General features: G+C 43.3%; 1 protein-coding gene across 1 annotated transcript in view; it reads left to right on the forward strand.

The window, feature by feature from the left end:
• Positions 1–21,615, forward strand: part of PRUNE2 (prune homolog 2 with BCH domain) — a 259,377-nt gene that overhangs the window by 221,281 nt on the left and 16,481 nt on the right. Inside the window, exons 12-15 of the mRNA XM_077759363.1 lie at positions 9,122–9,295; positions 14,997–15,099; positions 15,713–15,844; positions 17,406–17,492. Coding sequence (XP_077615489.1) covers positions 9,122–9,295; positions 14,997–15,099; positions 15,713–15,844; positions 17,406–17,492 — 496 coding nt within the window. The remainder of the gene's footprint in view (positions 1–9,121; positions 9,296–14,996; positions 15,100–15,712; positions 15,845–17,405; positions 17,493–21,615) is intronic.

A 21,615-nucleotide genomic window follows, 5' to 3' on the forward strand; every position in this document is an offset into this window, starting at 1 on the left:
TAAATGCTTGTTATCGGCAGGCCTGGTGCTTGGCACTGGGGTTGTGAGAACATTATTACATGCTGTGTTATGAGAAAATTAGGGCTGGATTTGCAGAGAATGAATTTAATCTGGAAGATAAAATTTGAAGCAGAGAAATTAGAGCTTACTAGTTTCTTTGTACAAGCGCCCACTATCTGGAATGTTCTTCTTTGAAGTTCCTTCCATAGCTGGCTCCTTCTCTTTACTCAGATCTTAATCAGATGCCATCAGAGGCCTTCCTTGGCCTCTGTAATCAAAGGTGCTCCCGCCCGTTGCCTCCCACCCCCAGTCACTTTCTATCTCTCTACTTCTTTTTTTAAACAATTTTTAATGTTTATTTTTGAGAGAGAGAGAGACAGAGTGTGAGTAGGGGAGGGGCAGAGAGAGGGAGACACAAAATCCAGAGCAGGCTCCAGGCTCTGAGTTGTCAGCACAGAGCCTGACTCGGAGCTCGAACTTTCACACTGTGAGATCATGACCTGAGCTGAAGTTGGATGCTTAACTGACGGAGCCATCCAGGTGCCTCAGTCCCTCTACTTATTTTATTTTCCGTGTGTCAGTAATTGAAATCCTATCATTTAACTATTCGGTTGCATACTTACTGCCTTTCTCTTCCCACTAGAATGTCTGCTCTGCAAAGGCAGGGACTTTATTAGGTTTGTTGTTATAAGTCCGGTAAAGCAGGAAGGAGTCAGGGGGCCACCCAGGGGTGCTAGGAGAAGAATAAAAAGGAAGAAAAGTCAAAAGTTGGTGGCTCAAACACTGACATGCCTGATTGGAATATCGCTCTCATTTCGTTCCTTCTCTTGCTCGGTAAAACCGGCTTTGATAAGAAATATACGAACACAAAGCATTTGCTGTATAAAATGGCATCCCACAGTTTCTGCTTTGCAGGGCGGCATTCTCTGACTTTGTAATATTTGAAATTCAGAGTGAGAGTATCCTGGCCACAGCTGTTGCACTGTGAAAACTATTACGGCCAAAAAGGAAATAGCACAATGGAATGATGCCCTGACACTTACAGCCGTGCTAATTCCAGCAGTGTCATTCGTAAGAGAACGTAATTAGGAAATTCACCAGATCAGTTAAGCAATTCCACCAATGATCTCTGTGCCCTCAGGACTCCTACCATGATTCAGATTCAGACCCTGCCTTCACAAAAGATAAGGGTTAGTTAGAATAAATTAAAAAAAAAAAAAACTGGCTAAGCTACTTGTACTATAGCTTCCGATGTGAACACAGAGATTTTATATTGCATTGTTACTGTGTTCTCGGATTGCGACAGTTATCTGGATGGTTGACTCTGTAAGTTGAAATACCCCAATAGAAGGTGAAAGGGCTTGAGTTCATGTTCTTTCCTAGCATGTCAGAGACTCTTCCGAGCTACTCTGCCCACCCCAGCGGCCCCCAGCCGCCCCAGTCCCATTCCTGCTGATAGATTCCCACGTGTAAGAGTCATGCCTTGACTCACATCCCACAGAAGACAGCTGTGGCGTGAGCTGGCCCCTCCCTCTCTCCCCCTGTACCTCCCTGATGCCGTAGAGCTCCGTGTCACACCACATCTGAACCTTTTATTTTTATAAATAGCAAAACTGCCAAGCAAAGTGGTGGTGGCTGAAAAGCTGGTAATTAAAGCTGTCACTTGCTGACATCGTTCCTTTTATTCAGCTGACACGGTTTTGTTGAGAGAACCAGTTTACCAACCACCACCCTACATTTAGGTCTTAAAATCAAAGGACAGAATTTTAATGTAAGTTGACTTTTTAAAGCCCACTTTGATTTTCAAATGAAAGATGTATGTCCAGACCCTGGTTTAAACAAACAAGAACGTGAAGCATTTAAAACACAGAAAGCGTCTGAAGAGCTTTATTTTATAAACACGCAGATGTAGATAAGAGACTGTATAAGAGACTGGGGCGCCTGGGTGGCTCAGTCGGTTAAGTGTCCGACTTCGGCTCAGGTCATGATCTCACGGTTTGTGGGTTTGAGCCCCACATTGGGCTCTGTGCTGGCAGCTCAGGGCCTGGAGCCTGCTTCGGATCCTGTGTCTCCCTCTCTCTCTCTGACCCTCCCCTGTTCACGCTGTCTCTCTCTCTCTCAGAAATAAATAAAACATTAAAAAAATTAAAAAAAAAAAAAAAGAGACTGTATAAGAGAGATGAAAGGTTTAAGTCCCAAAGTACCGAGTAAATGCTTGAAAGCATTTTCAGTGTTTGTGGGTCTCTTGCATGAGCATTTTGAACCAAATGTATCCGTTCTAAACACAACTGGAGTTTTGAAGACACAGTGTTTCAAAATGTTTGGTCAGTGATTCATCTAATGAACCCTTTCATGGTGCTTACTATGCACCAGGACTTTGCTGGGTGCTTTATAAATCCCAAGCATTTTAATCCTCAGCTCCGTGAATGTCCGTATATGAGTAGTAGGTATCATGTGTGCTCCATATTAGGATAAGAACACGGAAGCACAGATCGGTTAAACAACTTACCTAGGGTCGTATAGCTTGTGAATGTCAGAGCCAGCATTTGAACCCTGAGCTGTCATCCATGACTTCTGGACCTTGCTCCTTCTGCATACTATGCTGACAATAAATATGAGAGGATCTTGCACTGGATGAGGCTGACACACGCAAAGCCCAGCCTGATAACCTACCCTTCCATTTATTTAGAAGCCTTTTTACCCAGCCATTTTCGTGACATCAGGGCTCTTACTTTACCCAGCCCTTGAAAAACTTCCCTGCCATTTACCTGTTTTATTCGGTAGCTGATAACCAAACGTTGCTGGCAGATTATTTGCCCACGATGTGGTTTTGCTTATGAAACACTTTTGTTTAAATTTGTTTTTAATGTTTTTATTTATTTCTGAGAGAGACCGCGTGAGCAGGGGAGGGTCAGAGAGAGAGGGAGATACAGAATCTGAAACAGGCTCCAGGCTCTGAGCTAGCTGTCAGCACACAGCCCGACGCGGGGCTTGAACCCACAAACCGTGAGATCATGACCTGAGCCGAAGTCGGACGCTTAACTGACTGAGCCACCAAGGCGCCCTGCTTATGAAACACTTTTGAATTTTACTCTCAAAAACCATTAAACTGGTCTCCACTGCTGTATAATTTTACTAATTGTGTCCAGATAGTTGGAAAATATAATTTGAAGGACAGAATTCAGCTTGACTTCCTAGGATATTTACAGCTGCCAAAGATACTAAACATATGAAGATGCTGAGGGACTTAGGAAGTCAGTCTTTCAGAATAAGGGAGATGGGCCTTTTTACTTAAAAAAAAAATGCTTTAATATATCAATCCTAGAAGCTTAAAAATATCCAGAGGTGAGAAACACGGTACACTATCTCTATTTTCCAAACTCACCGTAGTTATTTTTACTGTCATTCAGATCTCAGCAAAAGCATTTCTTACAGGAAATGGAAAAATGATCAGGAATTTTAGCCTGAATATTTCTGATAAGAATGTTGTAAGACACATTCATGTGTTTTTATATTACTTTCCTCCTAGGCTCCTAAGTGATGTTTTTTGTTTAAAAAAATTTTTTAATGTTTATTTTTGAGAGAGAGAGCATGAGTAGGGAAGGGGCAGAGAGAGAGGGAGGCACAGAATCTGAAGCAGGCTCCAGGCTCCGAGCTGTCAGCACAGAGCATGATGCAAGGCTCAAAGTCACAAACCATGAGATCATGACCTGAGCCGAAGTCAGACACTTAACCGACTGAGCCACCCAGGCGCCCCCTGATGTTTAGTGACCTCATCTAAGCTCCCTTTTCTCATAACTAACCCCTAATAACAGACAGTTTTCAGTATGAATAAGGTGCCCCAACATTTTTTCCAGATAATTAGAGAGTCCCTTTATTTAATTTTGCCATCTACTGTCTTCCACTATTTTCCAAGCCGGCAGGTGACCAGCTTGTAAAATCAATTCTGTGTTTTAACTCTCCACATAAACTACTCATGACTAAAATAAGTGTTAATCTTGTTTTGTTTTACCCACAAGCAACCCCGTGCCAGATGGTGTGGTCTGTAAGGACGATTTTCTTCGTGCTTGTGTGTGCTGAGTTTCACATTCAAACAAACTGCCTGCCTACTCTTTGTCACCAAAAGAACTTTATTTTAAAACTTCCCAACTGCACACACAATGTCTTTCCTTTAACAAGAGAAAGTTCAAACCACGTCTGCTAAAACGGGGCGCATGATCAGTGTCTGATCACCGTGCAGGCAGCCGGTCCCCTTTCCCGGATGCTTGTCCCTGCTGTAGGTCACAGCTAATCCCACCTCTAGCTAGTCCATTTTGCTCACCAACAGTGGATCCCCCACGGTGTCTGTCCAGCACAGAACATTCGGGAGCTTGTGTGCTAAGTCATCTCGCAAAAGACAAAGGAAAACGTTCCAGGTGACTCCTCCCCAGGGCCTAATCGACTTCCACCGCCACCTGGGAGAGAAGCTAGTTACTGAGGAGGGGAGACCAAGAAAAGCAAGCATTTCTTAGTGAAGAGGGCATCAGGCCAAAAGTTAAATTTGGAGGCCCTGGGGATAGTTCAAGGAGTCCTGAGGTTTTTGAAAATAGAAAATGATGGCTTGGGGTGAGGGGGGGGTGGGGGAGAATGGTAATTTAGAGTAAAGAGGAAGAATTAGGATCTAGAGATTGCTAATTCAAGGGAGTAAATAAAGCCATCCTTGCTTCTTACTTGCTTATACTGTTGACTTTTAGAAATGAACCCTGGGAAAATTTACTGTATGCCCAGCTGCTAAATAATGTAATTTGCCCATTTACAACAACGAGAAAAAGGTGGGGAAGGAAAAAGAACATCGGGATCTTGCCCGCTTCCATTCTTTGAAACAACAGGGATAACAGCACAGAAAAAGTCCACACTTTGGTGCCGAAATGACTAATAATGCTTGTTTAAAAAAATAAAGTGCAGGAAAAGGCTTGTGTATTTGTATACCTACATACTTTTAGGTAGAATTCCCCTTTCTTACTCTGAAACAAGGATCAAAAAACATAAAGACAAAAATGAACAGATCCAACTGTATAAAAATACTAAATTTCTATTTGGAAAAAATATCAGTTTCAGAGCTAAGTAAGTACAGGGGACGCCTAGGTGGCTCGGTCAGTTAGGCGTCCGACTTTGGTGCAGGTCATGGCCTCATGGTTTGTGAGTTCGAGCCCCACATCGGGCTCCGTGCTGATAGTGTGTAGCTTGCTTGGGATTCTCTTTCTCTGCCCCTCCCCCGCTCGCTCGCCGCCTTTTTTTCTCTCTCCCTCTTTTTTTTTTTTTTAATTTCTAGGAGAGAGAGAGAAAGACAGCGTGAGCAGGGGAGGGTCAGAGAGAGAGGGAGTTACAGACTCTGAAACAGGCTCCAGGCTCTGAGCTGGCAGTCAGCACAGAGCCCGACGCGGGGCTCGAACCCACGAACCGCGAGATCATGACCTAAGTGAAAGTTGGACGCTTAACCGACTAAGCCACCCAGGCGCCCCTCGCCTTCTTTCTTTCTCAAAAATAAATAAACATTAAAAAAAAATTAAAGCTGAGCACAAAGCAGGAAATGAATTGCGAAACATGACAAAGATCTACATAAAGAACTTCAGCAAATCAGTAAGGACCACAATAGGCAAAGGCCTCACAGGTGCCGCCTCCCTGTCAGCAAGAGAAATGTTAATAGCTAATAAACACTTAAAACTTTTCACCTTCTTTAATAATTAAAGGAATACAAATAAAAACAAGAGCGAGACCAGTTTCACTGGCAGTTGTCAAGGGTGAAAAACTTTAATATCCTCCAGAGTTTTTGACGGTGTGAGGAAACAACGTCTCATGTATTTTGGTGTGATACATTCAAGGGCAAAAACATCCATAAAAACTTTAAGTGTGTATAGTGTCTGACCCAGCATTCCACTGTTAGAAAGTTAACTTACAGCAATATGTGTACAAATGAGGTAAGATACCTGCACCAAGATGCTTATTAAAGCAAATTCTCTGTAAGAATAAAATAGAATAACACTTAAGTTACCAAAAAAAAAAAAAAAAAAGAATAAAACTTAAAGTTCCATCACTAAGGGACTGACAAACTAAAAGACATCAGCAAAACGGAATACCCTAGGGCTACTTTTTATTGTATTTTAATTCTTTATTTTTTTATAATAGTTTTTTGTCAAATTGGTTTCCATATAACACCCAGTGTAGTTTTTTTTATTTTTTAAGTAGGATCCATGTCCAATGTGGGGCTCAAACTCACAACCCTGAGCTCAAGAGTCACATGTTCTACTGACTGAGCCACCCAGGTGTCCTTCTGGGGCTACTTAAAAAAAATTTTTTTTTAATGTTTGTTTGTGAAGGAGAGAGAGGGACAGAGTGCAGGCAGGGGAGGAGCAAGAGAGAGAGACACAGAATCCAAAGCAGGCTCCAGGCTCTGAGCTTTCAGCACAGAGTCCGGTGCGGGGCTTGAACTCAGGCTCCATGAGATCATGACCTGAGCCGAAGTCAGATGCTTAACCGACTGGGCCATCCAGGCACCCCTAGGGCTACTTAAAAGTGAGCAGGGTTTGGTTTCAGCTCAGGCCATGGTCTCACAGTTTGTGAGTTTGAGCCTCACGTTGGCCTCTGTGCTAACAGCATAAAGCCTACTTGGGATTCTCTCTCTTTTCCTCTCTCTTTGCCCCTTCCCTGCTCGCTCTCTCTGTCTCTCTCAAAATAAATAAATAAGCTTTAAAAAAAAATTAAATGATCGAGGTTTAGGGGTGCCTGGCTGGCTCAGTGGGAGGAGTGTGTGACTTTTGATCTCAGGGTTTTGAATTTGAGCCCCACGTTAGATACAGAGATTACTAAATAAATAAAAGTTAAAAAAGATGAGCAAGGTTGATATTCGCTAAGATGAAAAGAACCCTATGCTATATTAGTAGGAGCACATTATAAAAGCAAATGTACAAAACATGTAGAATATATAGAATAATCATACATTTGGGGGGGAATATGTTTCTGTGCATGTACATAATAAAAAAAATGCAGAGCAAACAATAATGAGTGAGAGCGGGGCTGGTGATTTTTACTGTTTTCATGGACAATGCCTGTACTGTTTGTACTTTTAGTAGCATTTTATTTTTTTCAACCAGAAGAAAAGCAAGGAGAAAGAGGGGCTGGCGGAGCGTGCGCTCGCTGCAAGGCAGAGAGTGTACGTACAGGAACATTGCAGACGAGCCCACGTCAGAGCCCAGCGCTCCGAGGGCGCGGAGACCAGATGGAGAACAGAGTCCCGGGAAGGAAACTGGGATGAGCGTCCAAGGGCCCTCAGCCAAGAGGAAGGGAGAGGCAGGAAAGGAGTCCAAACAGGGAGTCCAGTGCAGATGGATGGGTTTGCACCAAGGACGCGGATCTTGGGCTGCAACCAAAGGCTGCTGTTTTCCGTCCTGGGTAAAATGAGGGCCGCTAGCAGGAAGGCAGAGGAAGCTGGAGTGAGGCAAGCTCTGTAGGTGGTGCCATTGGCCTTGGCAGAAAAGTCTAGGGCTGCTTCCCCAGTGGCTTTCACCTGGCTATTCTAAGTCACAGGTAATTAGACACGTTTGAGCAATCTTGTCTTGAGGAATCTTCCAGAACCTAATGGCTTTGTTGTGGTCCCCTTACAGAGTACCTGTGTTTCCAGGAACTTGTCCAAGCTTTCCTTTATTTACCCAGTCACCTTGGTTTTCACTGAGTGCTCTGTGCAGGTTTCTAAGCTAAGCCTGGGGTTGGTTGGTGGGGGTGAATAACAAAGGTGGTTTGCGTACAATTTCCGGGCACAAGGAATTCACAGCCTCCTGGTAAAATGAAGAGAATGAGACAATCACACGTGCAGGGTGTAGTGTGATAGCAAATTACTTCAAAGTCAGTTTTTCCGTGCACAGGCCTATTATAATGCCGGCCTCTCTGCCTGACACATGGTAGATAATAATAATATTCTTATGATCGAAGTGCCGTAAAATAAATACAAGTACAATGTAAATCAAAGGTCTTTTCCCATGAATAAAGAAAAGCAAGAATGATCATATCTCACGGAATTACCATGAAGGTTCTAAATAATCTTTCCCTTCAAATTACTGGAACATACAGAGAATAACCATTGTTAAACTCTACTAGTAGTTGAAGTAAAAATGGAAATAGCTGCTACTTCAAAAACTTAGCATGGTTGCTTTTTTTGTGGATGCATGAGCGCGTGTAGTAACTGTCCCCCCAAAGAAGGCTCGGCGGGCTTTTGTATTGTCCCATGTACCCACACGTAGGAGTCATAACAAATTTTTGGTCTCAGAGTATTTCTGGTCTACAAAGTTGCCTGCTTCTTGCTTGCTATAAAATCTTTCCGTAGCAGGGGCACCTGGGTGGCTTAGTCGGTTAAGCGTCCGACTTTCGCTTAGGTCATGATCTCGCGGTTTGTGGGTTCGAGCCCCGCGTCGGGCTCTGTGCTGACTGCCAGCTCAGAGCCTGGAGCCTGTTTCGGTCTGTGACTCCCTCTCTCTCTGACCCTCCCCTGCTCACACTGTCTCTCTCTCTCCTAGAAATAAATAAAACCTTTATTTAAAAAAAAAAAATCTTTCCATAGCATACTTTGAAAAGCCCACAGGAAGTCATACTATATTTCTGCCCAAATTGGCTCCCAGTAGGGAAGGGAGCTCAACTCCTTTGTAAGGGTCTTAGAGTGCGAGGCCTAGGCTGATGGGCTCATCCACATACCACAGGATACACCAGGATCTGTGGCCCAAGGGAAACAAAATGACCCGTGCCCGACAAATAGACTGTCACCCATGAGGACGGTCTGCAGGTCTTCGACCTGTATGTTTAAGGATGAAATGGCAGCAGCCTCTATGCCCTTGGCCCACCGACACAGGGCAGCGCTAGCCCCTCATCTGTCCCTACCATCAGCTTGGCCTTCGCATGGATTTGGCTGTCCTATCGGCCAATAAATAAAGCCTCACTGAGTGTCTTTTATGTGGCCGGGACGGCATTCATCTCCATAAGGGCTGTGCAAAACAGAGGGGGCCATCAGGTTGGCTCTGCCAGGACATGGCCCTTTGTGGAGCTGCCTCAGCTGTCGAGTCCTGCTCCTCAGTCCTGCTCTGTGTTTCGCTTCCAGAAAGTTCCACAGCTAACAAAGATTCCGGCCAAGAGTCCGAGTCCATTCCAGAGTATACGGCGGAGGAGGAGCGGGAAGACAACCGGCTGTGGAGGACGGTGGTGATCGGAGAACAGGAGCAGCGGATTGACATGAAGGTCATCGAGCCCTATAGGAGAGTCATCTCTCACGGAGGTAGCCCAGCTCTCTGCGGCTCTGGGAGGTGGCGGGCAGGGCAGCCGCACATCTCTACTAGGAAAATGAAACGAGGGTTCTCTGCAGCGTGACAGCCTCAGAACCCTGTTATGCAGTCAGTATTCAGGGGACTAGAGAGCCGAGGGCATTACCTCATGCCCAATTCAATAAACAGTGGGAAACCTACTATGCAAAAAATAGCTTTCCGGTGTGAAAACTCTTTCACGCCGCATATCTGACAGCCATGATCTTCTGTGCAAACTTCTCGAAAACTGTAGTTGTCCAATTAAATAATGTCTGCTTGGAATTCATGTGGGTCGGCTGTAGGTTAGGTTTTTGTTTGTTTTTTTTTAAATAGAGTTGACCTACAATATTGTATTAGTTTCAAGTGTACAAGGTAGTGATTCGACAGTTATATGCATTCTGAAATGCTTACCGACTGCCGGTTATAAAATACGTAAGTCACGGGAATGGATAGCGCAGCACAGGGAAGGTAGTCCATAATAGTGTAATAATTTTGTATGGTGACAGGTGACGACCACACTTCTCGTGGTGGCAGGGTTTACCTGACTAGCTTCCGAGTCTGTGCTACCACGACCTATCGCAAGGTCACTACTCCTTCTAAAAACAAAATGGTCCTTTGAATCCTGCTAGAAGCCTTAAGAAGTCTTCTTAGACTCAGCCTGGTCGGTTCTCCCCTACTTGAAGCTTTCTTTTCTATGGACTCCATTCCATCTGTGCCTGACAACAGGCATTTCCAGCGAGAGCCTCCACTTGCTTTACTGACGGACAAGGCAGAGTCAAAAACTGTGTGTTCTGTATTTCCAGTGCTTTTTTGGAGCTTCAGGAGCCTTGCTTAATTTGGGATTCACAAAAAGCCAGATGAGCACAAGCAACGCATTTAACGTTGTCAACCTCAGGAAACACGAACGGCTTCTTTTCTTTTTCTGCTGCATGCGCTCCTTTCCTGCAGTCCTGAGCCACCGCCCTAACCACTCAGGTCTTCCCAAAACAGTGTAAGCTGATAAGGCAATCATTCTCTCTTCCTTAGCAGGAACAGGGAAATAGTGTCTGCGCACTGCATTAAACCTGTAGCTTTTGTTTCCTAACACGCAGAAGGACATTTTGTTTCTTCAAACTTCCTTCCACCGGCCAGATTATCTCCCTCCGTGTAAGTATCAGGGTCACCCAGGGACTCCGACCTGGATAGCACAAGAAAATGCCCAGAGGTGCCCCTGGCCATGACCTTGCTTTGCCCCGCCTCACTGTTTGACCTGCAGTGGTAATAGGGCCCAGTGATAGCTGCTGTGGGACCGGAGGTGGTTTCCTCGAAGGGAAAACCTTTCCATAGCCCCGCAGAATGAGAGCTGGCCTGATCTTGCTGACAGAAACAGACGGCCAGCCATAGAGTCAGCCCCTTTGTTCTTAAGACGAAAACCACAACCTGAACGTCACCCTAGATCTTCCCAGAAGCTCCTACCTGCTTTGCACTGCCCATCAGGTATTTGGGGTTTGTTTGCTTTTTGGAAATAAAAAGAAAACAACACAAAGCCTGATTATAAAAGTAGCCTGTGCCCATTCAAAACAAAAGGTCAAAAAAGGTAGAAAACAAATCAGAGTCACCCAGTAGTAATCGGTGTAAGTGTTTACCACGCGGGGTCTTACCTTAAGAGCCCCTTTGTTGTGAAGAAGCAACATCCCTGCTTCCCAGCTCTCCTGAGCCCATCCGTCCTTTGCCCAAATCAGGAAAGAGTGATTATCATCGACACGCTAGGGTTAAAAAAAAAAAAAAAAAAAAGCCAATGTTTCTGCCTATCACATTCTGTGACAATTTGGCTGAGCCAACATGGGTAACCTGGTTTGCTGTGCTCTCCATCCCAGCCACCCCCTCCCCTGGCCTTCGCTCCCCTCCGTTCTGTGTCATGAGCTCGGTTTTGTCCATGTGTCTGTCCGGTGTGTTTGGAAGAAACGGCCACCTCCCCTCTCCCCGGCTCCATCTCGGCCTTCCCCGGGCTCCAGCCTGCATGAGCGTGCCCTTGGCCGTATCCTTCCAGGACATTAGCCGGGCGCTGCCTCTTTCCCCCACCCCCGAACAGCTTTTGTGCTCTGTAGGTCAAGACAGCATCAGATCTTAATGCCTGAATTTGCCAGAGCTTGGTCTGCTGTGTTGGATGCTGACGCCTCATCCTTAGATGCTACCGATGAGAAAGCGACACTCCCCAGCTACCAATCGCTTGTGTTTGTTATCCTGGCTTCTGAGGGGCGTGTGAGAAGCAGCACCCCATAGTGAGCGCAGGCCTTGCTGGGGTGTCTGGCGTTGTGAAAGCGGGAGCTTGAGAACTGCAAGGTGGCGGTGATTAAAACCACCACCCAAGTTCGCCGCAAAGCCGGGCTCTGCCAAGGGTCTCTGCCGACGGGGAGCACGTGAGAGCAGTATCGGAATGAATACTTCGGTCTTCCACTTTGGTGACCTTGATAGGAGCTATGGTAGGAGGCCTTGTACACCGTCTAAAAGAACAGAGTTCAAGATCTGTCTTCACCACTAACTGCTCTGTGACCTTGGCACATCACCTCAAAAGAGGTGATCTCAAAGCCAGGGTCACCGCCACCCATGAGCCCATGAGCAATATGCCTAGTATCTGCTTAACCAAACAAACAACAAAAACCAAAGAGAGGTCTGGGTGGTTTTGATCAACAACAATGTTGGGTCCCTTGAAGGCCAGCAGCTGGCTGTTTTTGAACTTGGGACAGAGAATGCATTTAAATAACCAAGGACAGTCACACCGAAGCATTATAATGAGAAGTTTCCTTTCTTGTTTTTTTTGTTTTGTTTTGTTTTGGTTTTGTTTTGTTTTTACTTCTCTTATTTCATTATAGGAGATTCAGGTAACTTCTCGGCAGTTGCTGGACAAATGACCCTGGAAAGATGAGGAGAAGAGTTGCGAGCTGGTGTGTGTGTGTGTATGTTTTGGTTGCGACTGTGACATCTTCCCTCCTCTCTCCATTCCATTTGCTGGCCGGCAAACTTGTGTTACATCCCTTTCATGCCTGTCTGTTCTGCCTCAGGTAAGGTTTGCGTTATTGCTTCGGAGGGTGTCAAGAGGCCCCGTGGTGGGATTGCCCACGCGCCTCAGCGTGCACACCCCGCACTCCCCTCCTGGTTACTGAGAAGAGAGCTAGAATACAGGTTCTTAAAAACCATACTTGGAATGAATTCTCCGGCGGCTGGCTGCCGACTTCCCTTGAGTTAAGCTGCAATATGCTCCGTATTAGCATAGAAATCTGGTTAGCTGACCCCCTCGAAGGCATCTGCAAGGAACCAAGAACAAAGGGACCTATTCATTCCAGTTCGTGCCCTTTGCCAGCAAGGACGATCTGAAATATCTCCAGAACTTGACAACAATGACACACAGATCTTGGCTTGGACGGAGAACTTCCACGAAGCAATCTTTTCCTTCTAGTTCCTTTCTTACATCTTAAATCTTATCTCCTCTTCTTCTCTTCCTCTGCCCTTTGCCTCTTCTTCCCTTCCTGCAACTCCTCTGCCCAAAACGACAAAACTCCACCTTCACTAGTAAATTTCAGGAATTTTTATTTAAAGAGACATTCCTGACTTAAGAGTTGATTCGTCAGTATCCCTTCGATTCAAGGAACCTGGGTGAACGCGACACCGTGGCATTCCGAGGACGGGCACATTGACCCAAAGTGCTGAAATGCCATTCGAGATGACTTCTGAAGTACTGTTTAGAAACCTCGGACTGTCCTTTAAAAAAAAAATTAGTATTAGAAATTCTCCAGAAATGGAAAAAGAAATCAAAATAGCTGAGTGGTCATGATCGTGAAGTTATCCTGACACGCTCTGGAGCCAAGCAGCTACATTTGGAAAGATGCTTTTGTACTTGTTTTTAAGTTGGATTCATTATGTCTATTACCTCTTTTAATGAACCCAGCCCTTGGGATGGCGCGGAGTCTAAATTGCCTACCTTCGTGGTGTTAGCATTGGTTCGGCAAAGCCACAGTATCCTTTGTGGATTTTCACTCGGTTATGAATCTTCTTACATGAAATTGTTCAGTAGAACAGACACTTCTTGTAAGAAAATGTATCTCCTGCCATTTTCCTTCACATCTCATTCTTAACAAAGTTGGTAACTACCTACGTGTTGGAAAAGACAGAACAAAGCAAATAATCCATAGGGAAGCCACTGCAATCCTGTTTTGCAAACACGGGTTACATCAGGTATATACTTACATAGGTAGCATCTTCTAAGCATGTAGAGTAAACACTGCATACAACAACCTCAAATTAGTCCTACACACACACCCATAATTCGATATATTTTTAGTTGGTATCACTCTCTTCCCCCACCTCTTTTGTGGTAGTCATACTGTCTTTGTCAAGAACATCTTATTAAACTGCTTTTCAAGAGTTAAGCCCATCCAAGTCTATATCCAGCTGGTATTTTACTGCCATGTAATCACCGGAGGGGTATTTAGAGTTCTGAAAAAAATAAAACGCACTGAGTTCAGATCAGGCTTGAGGGTATGTCCTGTCTGCCTACTCAGAGCTTTGAAACAATCTCTATTTAATGGCTCTGAAGCCCAGAACTACATTATATGACAAAAATTCTAAGTGTTTATGAAGGGATATTGAAAAATGAAAACACGATGCATCGTTTCCATTTTTAAGTCTGAAGGGCACGAGAGATTCCATGCACAAACCTATGGAGGTTTGGCCGACAGCTGCCACGAGTGTCCAAGATGAGCTTTGAGGGAACACAGAGCTTAGAGAATGCCTCAGAGCTTTCAGGTGTGGGTAAAATGCCTTGAGATGTCCTTTTATTTTTCTTGACCGTTGGAGTTCACACTTGCCTTTTATTTTCTCACACTTCTGCACATAGCACCCCCACCTCTGCATCCTGTCCACGTCACCAGGAAGTAATTCTCAAGTTTTCTCAGAAGCACATGCTGTTGTAAAATGCAAAGAGAGCTTAGCTTTCACCAGGCCCTTCTGGAGTGTGTTCTTTTTTAAAAAGACGAGGCTCTGCATTCTGTGCTCAGTGACTCTAGGCCTGGCCAGAACTTTCCTTGTATCCCTGAACTGTCTGTTGAATCTGGAGATCCCAGGGAAACTACAGGCAAGTGAACTAGTCCACAAAATCAAAATAAAGGTGTTTTGTTTGTAAACCTACTCATATCTGGCCACTGGAATATGTGAGCCTGATTGCATTGTAGCACAGTGACTAGATTTTCCCTTTAACAGAACCTAAAAAAAAAAAAAACAGCTATAAAGGATCAAGCAGAGCCTCTTAGCCATTAAGGGACAGAGCATTATATAAGTTAGAAACCTGTAAGTCCAAACCCCCACCCTTTGCTAAGTTGAATATTTATATACCCCAAACATGACTATGTACAACATTTATAATCATCCTTAATAAATGGATATGCCATTTATGCAAATAGGTTCACACTGTGTATTTAAAGCTGTATATAAATATACATATATTATACTCTATATGATAATCACTGAAACTAAGGTTATGTGTATGTACTTATAGAAGTGTAGTCTATATAATACTCACTTAAAGATCTGTCACATTTATGTACACACACTTGCCAAAGCTTCCAGATTTGCCCTTTACGTTAATATTATCTTGTTAAGAGCTTTCAGTTGGTCACAAGTGTCTTTTTGTTTGTCACCCAGGATACTATGGGGACGGCCTAAATGCAATCATTGTGTTTGCTGCCTGTTTTCTGCCAGATAGCAGTCGGGCGGATTACCACTATGTCATGGAAAATCTTTTCCTGTGAGTGCCATTTATGACAAAGTGCTTTGAGTGAATGTCTGTGGCATGGCATGGCAGAGAGAGCATCTTTAATAAGAGGAAATGGACGATGTAGAATATTCTAAGCCTCTGATGAAAAGTCAATGAAATCTCTGTCAAGGAATATTGCTCAAGAGGCTGAAACCTTTAAAAGAACTCTTGTCAGTAGAGCCATTTGAAGACAAAATGAACACAGTCTTGCCTGTGCTCTAAAATTCTGTAACACTTCCTTTGGATAAAGTGTTGTTTTTTGTTCCCCCCCATAACATGGCTTCATTTATGTCATTCATTTGTGCCTTTGGCCATGACGACGTTGTTGACATTTTTGAAATTCAGGTTCTAACCTACATAATTTTTTAGTGTGCCTGCATTTAAAAAGATAAAAACAAGATAACCATGCAAATAAATGAGCTATACTCAGTCTCAGAGGAATAATCTTAGGAAACTGCATTCTTTTCAAGGTAAAGAGGTAATATGCACAACCATTCTTAAATGTCGTACACTCTGTAATTTAAATGTCATGTAATTATGGTGTAAATAAGATGAACTGTTTCATGTGGGAAATGAAAACCCTTCTCTTCCTTCCTGTGATCAGATATGTAATAAGCACGTTAGAGCTGATGGTAGCTGAAGACTATATGATTGTGTACTTGAATGGTGCAACTCCCAGGCGCAAGATGCCTGGGCTGGGCTGGATGAAGAAATGCTACCAGATGATTGACAGACGGTACGTGGGCACCATTATTAAATCCCTGTTTGGACTTCCTCAACCACTCCCATTTCTAATTCCCTTTATCGACCAAAACTGTGATCACATTTTGGGAACATTGCATTACGCAGAGTTAAGAAATGATAGAAATGTTAATAAAAGGGCCACTTGCTGCCCCAAATCTGAAAGAAAAGGAAGCTCCCCTAGGTTTTGCTGGATGTTGTCATCTCAAACCTGGCCACCAAGTCTGTTCTAAACTATGTGTATGCCGTTGCCATGTGAAGGGGCAGTTTGTGCTGATAAAAAAAAGAATCATGGATACTCTGGTTTAAGTTTATTTATTTTGAGAGAGAGAGAGAGAGAGAGAGAGTGCTCATGCATGTGGGGAGGAGCAGAGAGAGAGAGAGAGAGAATCCCAATCTGGGGCTCAAACCCATGAACCATGAGATCATGACCTGAGCCAATCAAGAGTTAGATGCTTAACCAACGGAGCCACCCAGGCACCCCTGGAGTATCCACGATTCTTTACCAGTTTTACATGATTTTGATGCTGTTTATGTGCACTGGGACTGTTGATTTGGGCACCTGTTGTGCTTGTATTTCATCATCCACTGACAATTCAAGTTGACCACTAGTCCATTTGGTCCCTTGGTGCACTTTTTTCCCAAGATACTTCCATCCATACTGGCTTGAATAGAACAAAACACGTGAGGGGCGCCAGGGTGGCTTAGTCGGTGAAGTGTGGCATCCCCTTAGACATGGCTCTGTGCATGACAATATGCGAGTGCCCTGTTTTGTTAACCAAGATCCATTTCATGGTCTAAACATTTATAAAGTAGCACTGCTAATACTTCAAAACATGCCTGAGTATCAAGAATGTGAAAATGGTCATCTGAAGATCAAACAACCATATGATATACTGTTACTTGTTTCATAATACAGAAGAAGAAACCAAGGTTTAGTAGGTCAGATAAATTGGCCAAGTTGCTAGTAAGACTGTTCTTTTCAAAATAGTGAAGATAATGATTGCAAAAATGAAAAGCATTGTTATGCAAAAATGCACTATGGTAGTCATAGATTTAGGCACTCCAGAAATACAACCACCTACTTTACATTTTTTCCCATGGGAAAATGAGGTTGGACTCGTACAAGTTACACATTGTATCTCAAAAAAATTTGGGGGGGAAGGGCGGGGTGCCTGGGTGGCTCAGTCGGTTCAACGTCCGACTTCGGCTCAGGTCACGATCTCATAGTTCGTGGGTTGAAGCCCCATGTGGGTTGAAGCCCCATGTCGGGCTCTGTGCTGACAGCTCAGAGCCTGGAGCCTGCATCGGATTCTGTGTCTCCCGCTCTCTCTGCTCCTCCCCCACTCATACTGTGTCTCTCAGAAATCAATAAAGAAAAATTTTTAATAAGAAAATTTTTTATTCATCATGGTCATTCAGTTCCTTCCCATCAGATAATAGGAACTTACCTAGAAGTCTCTACTATTATAATATTCTTATTTGGAAATATACTTTCTGTTTTAACTCCTACTGAAAATGGGTTAGGAGTAATTATTTTCCTTTTTCTTAAATAGGTTGCGAAAGAATTTGAAATCATTCATCATTGTTCATCCATCGTGGTTCATCAGAACGGTTCTTGCAGTGACTCGACCGTTTATAAGGTATGGGTGTTGTTATAGTCAGAGCACTACCAGTATTTCTTCAAAATATGTGTTCATTGTCCCATCAACAAGGATTCACGAACAGAGAGAGTATTTAGGAAGACATATTTTGCCTCTGCCTTTCCTGGAACGCTAGTTTGGACTGTGTAGCAAGGAACCCTAATTAAGAGTGAACATTATTTTATAATGACTATTTTTCCCCACTGTTACGAAACATGACCTCTCTGTTGCTTGCTCTAACACAGAGGATGAGCTGTCAGGGTTTCTGGGCTGCAATACAGAAGGGAGTAGGTAATACTTTTAAAGTGATTTGGTATTTTCTTGGGGCTCCTACGTGGCTCAGTCGGTTAAGGCCGACTTTGGCTCGGGTCGTGATCTCGTGGTCATGGGTTCAAGCCTCGCATCGGGCTCTGTGCTGACAGCTCAGAGCCTGGAGCCTGCTTCAGATTCTGTGTCCCCTCTCTCTCTGCTCCTCCCCCACTCCTGCTCTGTCACTCTCAAAATTAAATAAACATTAAAAAATTTTTTAAAGTGATTTGGTATTTTGCAGAGAATGGAAAAGGCATCATAACAGAACAGTGGAAAATAAAGACAAACCAAGGACAGAAACAGGAGCGATGTTTTGCCTTAATTGTTCTGTTTCTTCTGAACAAATATACAGGTCACCAAACTTAGGGAAGGGGTCTGGGCAATCATTTTGAGAGCTTTTTTTTTTTTATTGCTCTTGAGGAGTCTTGTTTTCAATTCAGTTCAGTTCTATGAATATTTATTCAACATGTATGTTGTGTTAGATCCTATATTTCCTGATATTTTAGGGGTAGTAAGAAAAATGAAACGGGTGCCTGGGTGGCTCAGTCGGTTAAGCGTCCGACATCGGCTCAGGTCATGATCTCAGGTTTCGTGGGTTCGAGCCTCACGTTGGGCTCTGTGCTGACAGTTCGGAGCCCGGAGCCATTTCAGATTCTGTGTCTCCCTCTCTCTCTGCCCCTCCCCCACTCGTGCTGTCTCTCTGTCTCAAAAATGAATAAACAATTAAAAAAAAAGATAGCAACTCTTAAAAAAAGAAAACATGCCTCATAATATAGTGAGACTTGAAACAGTTAAATGAAAGGGGCAGTATGGATTTCCTAGAGAGTTTTAAAATAAAATACAGTCTTACCTATCATTAGGATATAGATTAGATGAACTGAAAGTTTTCTGTCTCAAGGTTATTGGTAGATTTCTAAGAAACATTCTAATCACTTCTGGAGAAGAAAAAGAAACCCTAAAGGTTAAAAACCTTTATGTATTTATTTTTTTACATAGACATTTACTGTGCTTTACCAATTCTACCTTTTTTGTCAGTGTTCACTTACATGTATGTAATATTTCCATCACCTACTCCTTACCATTGAGTTCCATCTTTCCACCTAGTTTTCCTCTGGCAAAGTTTAGTTCTTTACCATACCATGTTAAATTGCTTTAAAAAATAATATGAAGTATTTAAGGTAGACAGAAGCCACTTTTTTTAGTGATAGAAAATGCTTTGGGGCACCTGGGTGGCTCAGGTTAAGCATCTGACTTCGCCTTAGGTCACAATCTCATGGTTCGTGAGTTCAGGCCCCGCATCGGACTCTGTGCTGTCAGCGTGGAGCCTGGAGCCTGCTTCGGATCTTTTCTCCCTCTCTTCCTGTCCCCCTTCCCCTCACATTCTCCTTCTCTCTCGAAAATAAAAATAAACATAAAAACAAGAAGAAAATGCTTTGATAAGGGAGTAGGAATCAATGTACACTAAAGAGCTTATAAAAACTTTAATGGTAGGCTGTCTGGCTGGTTCAGTTGGTGGAGCATGTGACTCAGTCTCAGAGTTATAAGTTCAAGCTCCACATTGGATATAAAGATTACCTAAAAATAGAATCTTTTTAAAAAAATTCTTTTTAGGGGCGCCTGGGTGGCCTAGTCGGTTAAGCGTCCGACTTTCGCTTAGGTCATGATCTCGCGGTTCGTGGGTTCGAGCCCCGCGTCAGGCTCTGTGCTGACTGCCAGCTCAGAGCCTGGAGCCTGTTTCAGTCTGTGACTCCCTCTCTCTCTGACCCTCCCCTGCTCACGCTGTCTCTCTCTCTCTCTCTCTCTCTCTCTCCTAGAAATAAATAAAAAAATTAAAAAAAATTCTTTTTAAATTTACTGAGTCAAAAAAGTAAACATTATGTTCATATTCATTCACTGATATTTGTCCAGTCACTGGGGTGTTACAATTATAAAACAAGTAAGTTTCTTGATAAATAACAAAATTTTGTTACTGTAGGAATACTGAAAAATAATTATAACTCAACATCATCTATTGAAGGGAGTTTCAAGATAATAAGTACAACAAAAATAAAATTATAGCAAAGAGTATTGTGGTAATTACAGAAAATAATGGCTTATGTTTGCTGAGTATGTACAGGCATAATCTCATTTAATTGTAATGCAAGTCCCCTGAAGGAGGTACTGTTTACTGTTTCCTTCATATAGGAAAACTCCCTGAGGTTCGGTGAGGTCAAATAAATTGTCTAAAGCAAAAACTAGCAGACCCATTCTGTAAAGGATCAAACAGTAAATATTTTAGGTTATGTGGACCATCTGGTCTCAGTCACATCTCCTCAATTCTGCCACGAGAGGTCCAAAGCAGTCACAGACAATATGCAGGTAAGTGAGGGTGGTAAAAACTATTCCTGGCTGGAGGGCTGTGAGAAAAAACAAACAAACAAACAAACAGTTAACAAGCTGGCTTTGGTCCCCAGCCTGTAGTTTGCCAACCCCAGGCCTAACATAATATAGCCAAGAATTGACCCACTCAGTCTTTGAACCCAGTTGTCTGCCTAATTGTAAAGAAAACACATTTCAAGTACTGCAACATTACACCCTACAGTCTCATCTGAGGCCCTCCGTCTTTAAAGGTCCCCCTCCGAATCAGTCTATCTCAGTGTAACTGATTTTTAGACCTGGAAAAAAGGGGTCACTAAAATGTATTTTAGGTTCTTTTGCTGCTAAAGGATAATACCTATGATAGAGGTAGATGGGAAATTCTTTTTTTTTTTTTTAATGAATTGTCTGTGGCAAGTACTGGGTTGGGTGGAGATTGAGAAGCGTAGCAGCTGACATAGACAAGTAAGCAATGAAAATAGAGGGTACAACTGAAGCACGATGCGGGGGGTAACACAGTGAGGGTGACTGTGGGGTAACACGTAGAGAGTAAAGGCCGAGAGCCTATGTCAAGGGAGGTATTCCAGAAGGATGAGCCTTCAAGGGGAGTTTTGAAGAACCGATAGGATGGACTAGCTGAAACCAGATGGAAATAGCAAGTCCAAACACACCAAGAAGAGGACAACATGGCGTGTTCAGAGAACTGTACGTTCTAGTGAATGTAACCTTGGAGCTGGAGGCTTACCCCTCCACACACTGGATCTTTTATCAAAACCTGAATTTAGCTCAGAAAGTCCAGGGGAAGGAAGAGGTCTCATGCAGCACATTATTGGTAGTGTGTATCCACCCAAGGCTTACCAGGAGGACTAGAAGTGACTATGGAGACACAAATTATTCACGAGTCACAGCCAGTGGCCCAGCGTCAGATTGCAAATAAAATGTGAAAGATAACTGTACAGAGAAATGACCCTGCAAAACCTTCCTTCTAGAATGCACAGTAGTTGAACAGAAGGCAAGACAGTTGGCAGACAGCTCACCATGATCTGTAGACTGGAGAGGCCTTTTATCAGAAACCATTCCAGAAAGTTCGATGCTCCATCAAGTTCCCTTTCAAGTGGAATGACACATTTTAAAAATTAGTTTGCAATTACACCAATAATACATGAATGCTTTCTCCTTATAAAACATCCAACCCTTATAGATAAGACCAAGTTCTTCCTTCAACAACTACCAGCTTCTGTTCCAAACTCCTTTCCCCAGAAGGACATTCCTCGATTAGTTCCAATAGTATCCTTTCTTGTTGTCTTATATGCATTACACACATCTAGCATGATAATGTGTAGATGAAAGCTGTTTGTAATTCAGATCCAGTTACTGGAATATGGTTTGGGTCCATCTGGAATGAACAGTCTAGCTAAAACTTAAAAAAAAAAAAAAAAAAAAACAAAAAAAATTTAAC

This window comes from Crocuta crocuta, unplaced genomic scaffold, assembly GCF_008692635.1.
Source record: "Crocuta crocuta isolate KB4526 unplaced genomic scaffold, BGI_CrCroc_1.0 scaffold41, whole genome shotgun sequence".
Lineage (NCBI taxonomy): Eukaryota > Metazoa > Chordata > Mammalia > Carnivora > Hyaenidae > Crocuta > Crocuta crocuta.